Source organism: Egretta garzetta, unplaced genomic scaffold (genome assembly GCF_000687185.1).
Source record: "Egretta garzetta isolate BGI_Z169 unplaced genomic scaffold, ASM68718v1 scaffold448, whole genome shotgun sequence".
In the NCBI taxonomy this organism is placed as follows: domain Eukaryota; kingdom Metazoa; phylum Chordata; class Aves; order Pelecaniformes; family Ardeidae; genus Egretta; species Egretta garzetta.
This window is the reverse complement of record NW_009260497.1, coordinates 2328546-2338549: the sequence shown is the minus strand read 5'-3', so window position 1 is coordinate 2338549 and position 10004 is coordinate 2328546. Positions and strand designations below refer to the sequence as shown.

At 56.2% G+C, this 10004-nt stretch overlaps 1 protein-coding gene across 1 annotated transcript; it reads left to right on the top strand.

The window, feature by feature from the left end:
• The first annotated feature begins 251 nt into the window (after positions 1–251).
• Positions 252–8670, top strand: LOC104131333 (PTTG1 interacting protein). Its single transcript, XM_009644493.2, has 7 exons — positions 252–297; positions 2114–2166; positions 3060–3168; positions 5871–5973; positions 6081–6141; positions 6384–6435; positions 7946–8670. Exons 1-7 carry the CDS (start codon positions 252–254, stop codon positions 7987–7989), a joined length of 468 nt encoding a protein of 155 aa, XP_009642788.1. The 3' UTR covers positions 7990–8670.
• The last annotated feature ends 1334 nt before the right edge of the window (positions 8671–10004 follow it).

Genomic DNA, 10004 nt, shown 5'->3' with positions numbered 1-10004 from the left:
GCAGGGCACCAGTGTGACCCTCTCGGGGCTGGAAGGTGGGGTGCTGAAGGAGAGGCTTTGCTGGACACTTTTCCAGGTGCCACCCCAGTGTGACTGAGGGGGTGATGGTGACCGTGGGGTGATGCTGATGGCTCAGGTGGCAGCTGGGTACCTGTCCTGTACAGCCAGGCCCCCACCGGGGACATCGTCCTTCAGGACAGGGTAGGCTGGCTGGGGGACCCTCAGGCTGAGAGCCTCAAATGAGGAAGACGATGGGCACCGAGGAAGAAGATGGGCGCTGTCGGATGCGGGTGAGGAGTAGGTGGCTGCCTGGGTGCCAGGTAGAGGAAGAGCCCTAGGTGCGGTGTCCCAGAAAGTCTGCCTGCTCTTCCCAGCAAGGCACTGTTCCTGTGTGATGCCAGCCCCCTGATGGCTGAGTGGTGGCCCCGGCTAGGAGGAGAGTGAGGACCAGTGTGTGTTTTCCTTGTTTTCCTTCTGCCCCAAGCCATTCATTTCACTTCTCTTGCAGCCAAGTGGCAAAAGTGTTACGCAGGAGGCTTCTAGCACAGCAAGAGCTGCTCTCCCACTGCTGCCCCAAGGGCTCCGGTGCTTCCCAGGCATTTGGGCAAAACCCCAGTGCTGGAGGGCTGTGAAGTCCTGGAAATGGCCAGTTCCTGTGCAGCTGCAAGAGGGTGGCTTTTACTTAAGGGCTCAAGGATGAACCCCAGCTGGGGGGGCAGGAGAGGGGACACCCCGGGCAAAAGCAGAGTGGCAATAGGAAGCTTGGTTAAAACAAAGGGTCTCCCATTGTCTGCCCCTGGACTCCTGTGGTGAGAGGGCTGTTCCATGACTCCTTGCAAGCAAAACAGCCTCGGGGGCAGCACAGGAAGTGTGGTGCTTTTCCGGCCTCGGCTGGAGAAATGGGGAAGACGAAGCTTCCTCAAGGATTTGAAATTTGCAATCTCAGCCTCCCCGGTGGTGTGTAAGCACCCTTATCTGAGCTATGTTAATAAATTGGCCAGTTGTTTGGATGGCTGCGGGCAGCATGTGACTGGTGACAGCGGGTCACAGCTGAGGGCTCCTGCCAGCTGGAGAGAGGAAAATGCAGCTTTGCTGCTTGCGAGCGTGGAAAACAAGCACCTCTGTGACTGTTTTGGTTGTTTTTTTCCCTGAGTAAGGTGCTGCAAGGCAGGGATCCTTCTTCCACCGGTTACTGAGTAGTCAGGCAGATTGGTTTGTGGGTTGGTGGGTTTTTTTGACTCTTTAGGCAGGGGTGAGGTTGAAATGACCAATCCTCAAGGGCTGGCAAACCACCCGTCCTGAGGCTCTGGGGGAGCATACTGGGGAAATGGCAAGCGAGTGTCCCATGGGAAAGCTGGGAAGGTGGGGGGACGGGGCCACCCTGCCCTGGGTCCAGACCTGATCCGGTCCCCCTGCCCTGCTGACCTGTACCCCTGGGGTTGCCATCCTCCACGGTGGCACTGGTGCCAAGAGCCACCCCTGTCTATGGAGCAGGGGTATTCCTCCCCCAAATGGGAGTGGAAACAGGTTCTGAACATGGGCACGGATTTCGGCTGTGGTGCTGCTCCTGTCACCTGGAGGTCACCTCTTAAGGAGGGTTTGGATAAATTGGCTGGGACAGGGTATGGCCCTGGCATGCAGCAGGAGGGTACAGGCTCCCGTAGGGACCATAGCTGCGCGTCCCCCCTTGTGCTCCTCTGCTTTTCCTGGCTGGGTCTTGTTTGCTTGAGCTGCGCCGTCACCCAGCGATATGGGGCTGCACTGCCTGCCCAGTGCTTGTCCATGCAGGGTCCCTCTGGACTGGCCCCAGCTGCGTCCCCCAGCTCTCCCACTGCCTGCCGGCCACTGCAGATGCTCAGGCTTTTAGGGAAATAAGACCCAGGGAGAGGAACTCGGGGCTCTGGGTCAGCATGGGCAAGGCAGATGGCTGCTGTTTGCACTTGGGCCTCTGTGTTCTGAAGCTGGCAGCTCTCGCAGCTGTGTGCCCCGCTCCAATGGGAGTGACCACCTCCTGGGGCAGGCAAAGGAGCGGGCTCTGAGGAACCCGGAGTTTTAAACCACTGAGAAGCTCTTCAAAGTACTGAGGTGTCTTTTGTTCTTTTCCTTCCTGTAGGTTGTCACCAGTATACAAACAGGAGCTGTGAGGAGTGTCTGAAAAATGTCACCGTAAGTAACAGCCGTGAACTCCCAACCTGTTGCCGTGCCTGAAAGCATGGTGTGGGCTTTGCGGGGCTGTTGGGGAGCAGCTTCCCTCCTGGAAGTGGGGGGATGCTCCCCGGCCCTTGTCTGGAACATGCTGCATCCCCTACCCGTGATGGCGAGAGGGCAAACATCCCTTGGCCCTCTGGGAAGAGGGTGTTAGAAGCTGCTTGGGTTTCATTGTGTGCTTTTTGAGCGGAATGTAACAGAGCTCATCCTCACGGATGGGGAATGTGCACGGTGAATGTGCCGAGAGGGTGGAGCTGCCCCTCCACCAGTCTGTGGGCGCAAGATGCGTACCTGGGTCCTGCCACCCTCTGCCACCTTATCTCTGATATCAGCAAACTTGAACTTGAGTCAGATATCACAGCTGACTTCACCAGAACCAGTTTGACCAAATGCAGCTGAATGCTGGTGTCGGGGGTTGGAGCCACTGGAGGAGGAGGAGGAGGAGGAGAGTGCAGAGCTGCTGCAGGTGGTCTGGCTGGAAGAGACTAGCGAGAGCATGGGCAGGCCTCTCCTGCTCATTGGCTCTGCCTTCGGTGTCTCCTCTCAAAGGCTTGCTTCTTGTCCCAAAAACACTGCAGGGAATAAACGGGAGGGATTCGGTGATTACTGCCATAGTGCGAGCCAGGGGGAGGGTTCTCAGCATCTTTACTTGCTCTAGAAATCCTCAGGCCCCTTGCCTGCTCTCCCGGTACAGGCCAGCTTGGTGCAGCCCGTGCTGACCAAACACAACTGTTACTCCCCAGCATCCCATTGCTGCTGGGTGGTACCTGGTCCGTGGGAACAGGCAGCAGTGGCCCCGTTGCTGCAGCTGTGCACCAGTAACGCTGTGCTGCCTGGTTCCTGTGTCCCAGTGCCTGTGGTGTGCCAGCAGTGGGAGGTGTGTGGAGTACCCTGTCCGAAGAGTCCTCCCCCCAGCTGACCTCTGTGAGCTCCGCTCTGCACGCTGGGGCGTCTGCTGGGGTAAGTGGATTGCACTGGAGCGATGGCCGCCTTTAGTGCTTGCTGCCGAACGGTGTGGGCTGCCGCTTGCTGTTTCCCTTGCCTCCCTTTCTCCCTGCCGGCGTAGCAATGACGTGCTGAAGTCAGTCAGGGTTCTCCAAACTTCCTGAAGCGTGGGTGAGAAAGCACAGCGTGAGCAGTCCCTGCCTTCTGGCAGGAAGGACCTGCGGGGCTTTAGTGACTCTAAATACATTCCACATCCCTTTTGGTGTGATGGAGACTTCCATGTGTGGCCAGCACCTGGGAACTAGAGCTGAAGGTGCTCTGTGGGCAGCCGCCCGTGCAAGCCTTCCTGGTGCTCCGAGTGGGCACACCAGCATCCGACCCTGTGGCAGCTCTTTCCTCTGCACCCTGTGCACCGTTCCTTGCATGGCTTCTGGCTCCTCACCTGTAGCAGCATGCCCACTGTCTCGGGCAGGCTCTTAAAATTTGTGGGGGCTTTTGGAACGAGAAGTGAGGTGACTTCTCTGGAGGCCTGCATGGGCTTCTAGTGCAAAGGGCGCTGCGGTTGTGCTCAGCTCTTACCCACTTGAGAAAATACCCTTGTCCAAAACGAGCCCTGCATCTGGGTCAGCTCCAGGAGCTGTTTCTGGCTGCCAGCTGGCTGTCAGCTGCCTTTCCTCCTTGGTGCTTTTTGTCCTGGTGGGTTTCTGGAGAAAACAGTGTCTTATTTAGGCCAGGCTTAGTGCAAGCTCATGCTCAGACAGGGAGCAGGCTGGGGCTTGATTCCTCTCTCCTGTCCCCTTGATGGGGAACTTGGGAGTTGAATTGTGGTTGCCTGACGTCTGTTGTGCTGGAGGCTGGGCTCTCTACCTATGAGAGAGTTAAAACCGCTCCCATTCCTTGTGGAGGAAGAATCTCCTCTTTGTGAGCACTGCAGTGTGTAAGCCTGAAACTTGTGTAAGACCTTGAAATACTAGTTTGCATGTGAGTAGCTTCATAAAAGGTTTTATTATGGAAGAACGCATTCCTCAGCCTGTAAAACTGGCTTTAGAGGAGATTAGTCCTGCAGGACATTCACTCTTAAATGAGTCTGCATTTTTGGTGTGTGGGACTTAAGCCTTTATCCTCAGGTGGAGGAGTGCCTGGTGCTCTGCCATGGGCCTCTCTCTGAGGGAACGAGTGGTCTGAAGCCCTGACTCACCCCGAAAGCCAAGGGTTCAGAAGCACCGATACAGACATGTGCTGGTGAAGAAACTCCCTTTTGAGCTGAAGAGCCTTCTTGGGTTTGGCTCACCCCTACCAGGCTGACTTCTAATCCTTGGCCTTTTGGGCTCTCCCCTACATGGTCCTGTGGGTCTGTTGCAGTGCAGCCAGTGAAAACTTCATGTTGCTCAGAGGCAAGACGGTGCTGTGGGCATTCAGGTCTCAAATACCGTCTTTCTCAAAGCCTTACCAGGAACACGGACCTGCAGGCCTCCCTGCTGTTGGGTGACTGCTGGAGGTCGGCGGCTGGTATCTCGAACCACAGTCCTTGCACGGTGCTTGCCATGGTATCCTGGGTAGGGATGCAGGATGGTTTGAGAGTCAGATGGCACAGTGGCTGGCAGCAGTGACGCCCTCCACTGAGAGCAGGAGCTGGAGACTTTGAAAGCAACTTCAGCTCAGCCTGGAGCACCCCAGTGCGACCCCTAGGTCTCTGCGGCCAGGGGACAGGTGGGCATCTTCCGAAATGCACCATGCTCGGGCTTTGCACTGGGCCAACGGTCTGAGCTGCACGGAGAAGAGGGGATCAGAGGTGCTCCGAGCAGGCTCAGGTGCACTAAGATTTCTGTAGCTTGGCTGCTGTGGGTGAAGTGACTCCTAAACAAATATTTCCCCAGGACCAAGTCTCTGAAGAGTCTGAATCATACTTGGAAGGAATCCATCTTTGTAGCAGAGGATTTCAGGTGATATCTACATCTGTTCTGGCTGGCGTCTCTGCTGTCATCACCGCAGGAGCAGAGCGGGACAACTGCCTTGCTGGGGCTGGGGCTCCAGGCTGCTGCTTCACCACCGTGTCCCAGCAGATTTTGTGCTGTGCAGGGGCAAGCAGATTCCCCCAAGCCCTGGGGAGATGTGGGGTGGCGGGGTGCATGAAGCAGCCTTCAGCTGCTTCAGCAGCACTACTGGCCCCAAGTTCATAAATCCCAGTGGATCTTGTCCTGCTTTGTCTCTTGCACAAGGACTCCGGGCACCCATAAGTGCCTCCGGTCCACTGTCACCTCATCTTGGATGACTTTGGAGGCTCGCTCCTGTGGGCAATGACTCCAGTGCCGGCTGTGGTCTCTCTGTCAGAGGTTGCTCTTCAGCACCAAAGCCTCCAGTTGGTTTTTTTTCCTCCCTTGAAGGGTTACTGTTCACCTGGGTTAGTGATTAAGACAGCTTTGCTCCTGTTTCTGCTGGAGGAGTTTGACCTGAGTATGTTTGTTCTTGCCTTTCTTCATAGCTAGTAGCCCAGTGCTTACAGTTAGCAGCTACCTATGCTCTGTTGGTGTGTATGTGCTGGTGCCAGCACTTGGAATACCGACAGATAACAATGTCTATCTTGCTTTCCCAGGCTGCTACGCATGTCTTCAGCCAGCAACTGAAGCTGTTGGTGACAGTAGCTGTGTGCTTGTAAATACTGTAACTGCAGGCAGCCACGTATTTGTGTGCTAAATGTGTTCTGTCAAATCCTTTAGTGAACTTTGAAGCCCTGATCATTGCGATGTCTGTGGTGGGAGGAACGATCCTTATCATGTTGGGGGTCTGCTGCTGCTGCTGTTGTAAGAAAAAGAGCAAAAAGCAAGTATCAGAGGGGTCCCCTGTTTTCCTGGAGTAGCTCAGATGCAACCATGGGCTGTTGCAGAACTGAGTGCCTGGCGCTGCTAATGGACTCTTCTGTCTGTCAGGCCAGACAAGGATGATGAGCGAGCGGCCAGGGAGCGGGAGAAGAGGCGGGTACGCAAGCAATGTCTTTCTGGGGTGACCTGTGGATGCAGCATTGCAATGGTGCTGTGTACCTGACTCCCCGCGGGCTGCTGACACGTGTGGGCTCTGGTGGACCCCGGTGCCTCCAGGCGGTGGGCAGCAGGGGGCTGAGCAAACCTGGCAGCCTGGAGCTCCCTGGGTTGGGAAGAAGCAAGGAGCTGTAGCTCCTCTTGCTTGGGTTTGTATCACCAGTCACTGAATCGTAGTTTTTCTGTTTTGCTTCTTGCAGGAGAGCAGAGATGAAAACACGGCATGATGAAATTCGAAGAAAATATGGTACAGTGCTGACGCGAGCAATTCAAGCCAGCCTTTAAATTGAGCAGCCTCAGTAACCGTGTTCCTTGCTGTGGTTAAAGCTGCAGAGGAGACCTGGCCAGCAGGGAGAACAGTCTCCGCTTCCCCTGTCTCAGTGAATTGCTCTCTTGCCCTCTGGGAGCAAGGGTAGAGATGCTCAGGCCATGGCATGTGAGCCCATGCAAACGCTGCCCCTCTTGGGCAGGGAAGAGGGAGTGTTTAACGCTCCCTGGGACCTGTGTCCTCTGAACTCACCACATGGGAGAAGCTGAAGGGGTTTGACTGGAGGGGAGAAACAAAAGCTGGTAGACACGGTGCCAGCTGTAATGCTGCTGCCCTTCAGGCATGGCCCTTCAGCAGCCCTGTGGCCACTGAGTGGCCAGCAGCCTGCTGGGGTGGTCCAGGGAGGCCCACAGCTGCAGGAGCACAGAGCAGGCACCAGCACCCACAGTGCTGGTTCTCTGTGCTGGCAGCAGTTCCTGGAGAGGTGGCTGGGTCCCCTGGGTTCTGGGAGTGCACAGGCTCCCTCCTGGGACTGGGCTGTCCTTCAGGTGAGTCCCATGGCCCTGGGGAAGGTGGGGGGTCCTCACCTCAGACCTGCCTGAGGGGGGGAGCAGCCTGGAAGGAAGCAGGGAGCAGGCAGTCTCGTTCAGACCTGCTGGAGGGAGTCTCTCTGGCCTGGCTGGCAAGGGCTCTCCCAGGGCGGGTGTGGAGCAATCGGGCTCATGCACACCCAGCATAGTGGTCTCTGGCTTTGTGGGGGCTGCAGGGAAGGCTGGATACCTTTATTCAGCCTGCCACTGCTGCCCATTGCAGCCCCCAGGTTGGGCAGGAGATCTGGGGGTCTCTGGCTGGGCTGGCCCCTCTGGTGGGGAAGAGCAGGCAGAGCTGAGCCTGAAGGAACACTTGGTGGGGGGAGCAGCTCGTGGAGGTGGGGGAGCTGTGCTCCAGCTCTGTCTTGCCATGCCAGGGCTCTATCTTGCTGCAGCCTGACTGCAGAGTTTGCCATCTCGTCCTTTCTGGCTGTTCCTCCTCAAAAGTGCTGGGAAAGTGGCCACAGAGTGGCACAGGGGCTTGTTGCTGGCCCAAGGGTCAGCCCAGTATCCTTGCTCTGCTGTCTGTGGATGTAGGAGCAGGTCTAAGAACAGCTTGAATTTAACTTGGGGCGCTCTGCCTTGAGTCCAGTCCACCAGAAGGAGTTGCAGAAGGGGTGCAGCTCTGTCATGCTGCTTTACCTGGCTTTTGTCTCCATTGCCTGGGAGATGGGCTTGCCGTCAGGTTGAGTGTCTTGATGGGTCTCTCCTGGTGTGCAGAGGAGAGTGAAATGATGTTGACTGCATGCATGGCTCGAGTAAGAGTGGGTCCCTTGGAAGGACTGTGGGACAGGAGGCTGGATGAAGCACGAATCACAGTTGTAACAGAGAGCTAGGTTTCTTGCTGGCTGTGACTGGTGTGGCTGCTGCCACCTGAATGAATCGCTCTTCTCTTCTAGGCCTCTTCAAGGAAGAGAACCCTTATGCCAAATTTGAGAATTAGAACCTCTGGACCTGCCTGCCCTGGTGACCAGTGTCTTCCCGCAGAGCTGCAGGACTCCATGCTTCCCCTGCCACGAGGAGACCACTGCGGTGCCACTTTGGCTGCCACAGCTGAGCTAAACGCTCAGTGACACCATTGTCCCCACTCCAGATGCTCGGTTTGCTCCAGAGCTTTGCCCTTGCTCTACTGGTGCAGGAAAACACGGTGGCAATATTGGAGAACAGGTTTCTTCTCACTCACCCCTGGGGTGGTAACAGGGTCCAAAGCAATGCAAAGAACAGTCCTTGTCCCTTGCTGAGGGCAATAGCAACCCCATGCACCTTTCTTGCTCCTGCCTCACCAAATACCCTTCACACACACACATCCAGGCTCCTCTGTCCGCCCCCTTTCTTTTTTCTCTCTTTTTGTATAGGCAAAAGCCAGCAAGAGTTTCTCAACTCCTTGGTCAGCAGGAGGTCTTGGCTGTTACTCCAGGTGCCTGTACTTGGCCCAGCACATTCGCATTCCTTTCAAAAAGCACAAGTTTCTGGTTATCTTGGGCTTCCAGGAGGAAGATGCCACATGCATGTTCTCACTTGCAACTAATCTGGGGCAATGCCCCAACTCTTCTACCTCTCTGTGCCTTTCTAGAAGGGTGGTGTCCTGGGCTTGATGGCCATGGCTGGGGACAATACTGTAGGATTTGGGTGCCTTTATAATATGTTGATTATATATTAAACTGATTTGATTACGGTCCTAATCTGAAGGAGTTGAATTCTGTTCCACACTGGGTATGGGGTGGCAGCGAGGGATGGTTGGGGGAGGCGCCACCAGCGCCTGGCCCTGGCTTGTCAGGCCCTGGATGGCATAGCCGAGGGAGGCAGAAGCGAGGCTGCCTTGAACTCTGGCTGTGCTTGGGAGGAGGGGTCTGTTCCTGGAGGTGTTCAGTTGTTGGGGAAAGATGGGTGCTGGGAGTATCACTGCTCTGTAAGGAAGGAGGTGGGTCTCTGTGAGAGCTTGGTCAGTGTCCCCTCTCACCCCTGAGAGCCCTTGTCAAAGCGGGGTGACCTGGGGGCTCCTGGTGGTGTTGGGCACAGGCTGAGCCCCATGCTGTGCTACCTATGCAATTAACCCAGGGGTGGGAGCTGACTGCTCCTGCAGCTGACCAAAACTGGCTTTGCAGTATGAAGGAGCCTTACATGCAGGCAATACATCTGCCGGCACCATTTGTCTCTGAAAAGCTGACTCCTGCCTTCTGCCAGGTGGGGTGACTCGCTCTGGGCTGTTGATGGTGGTGTTTCTGTGCTGGGCTTGCCTAAAATGCTCTGTTTGCATTGCCAGACTTGCAGCCCTCGGACACAAACTGCTCGAGCTAAACTTCTGAAGCTAAGCCAGAATCTGGCTGGCTTTTGCCAGGATGGTCAGAGATGCGGGACTTGCAGGTGACTTTTGAGCTAGGCTCTGGTTGCTGCCAGAGGATCGTAGAATCATAGAATGTTTTGGGTTGGAAGGGACCCCTAGAGATCATCTAGTCCAACCCCAGGATACTCTGCTTCAGGTGGTAGGGACAAAGCGGATGGCTCTGCCAGTGCTGAACGAGCACGTGGTCTTGCAGCTTGGGCTCCTGTTAGCATGGAGGATGCTGCAGTGCTGGGAGGAGGGCTGAAAGAGCAGGGTCAGGTCGCCAAGCTCTCACGGGTGCTTGCCCATCTTCTGTCCTGGTCCCTTGGACTGGCTGGGCCGGGGCTGCATCCTGGTGCTGCCGGTGGGGAGCTGCAGGAGGTGGTGCCAGCATCGTATTGGCTGTGCGGGGCTGGGAGATGGTGTTTTAAAGACATCCCTGATGCCCTGCGTTCGGTTTGCAGCTCCTTGTGCAAACTGCCCCGTGTGCTTGGAAAACAAAGTGTGGAGCCCTGGAAGGAGAAGTGAAAATGTCGATAAAGATCCTGGTTGTGGCCTGTACTGGGTACGCTGGCCCGGAGGGGCCATGGTCCCTGCGATACAGGGGGAGCTTTTGTGGGTGCTTTGCTTAAGAA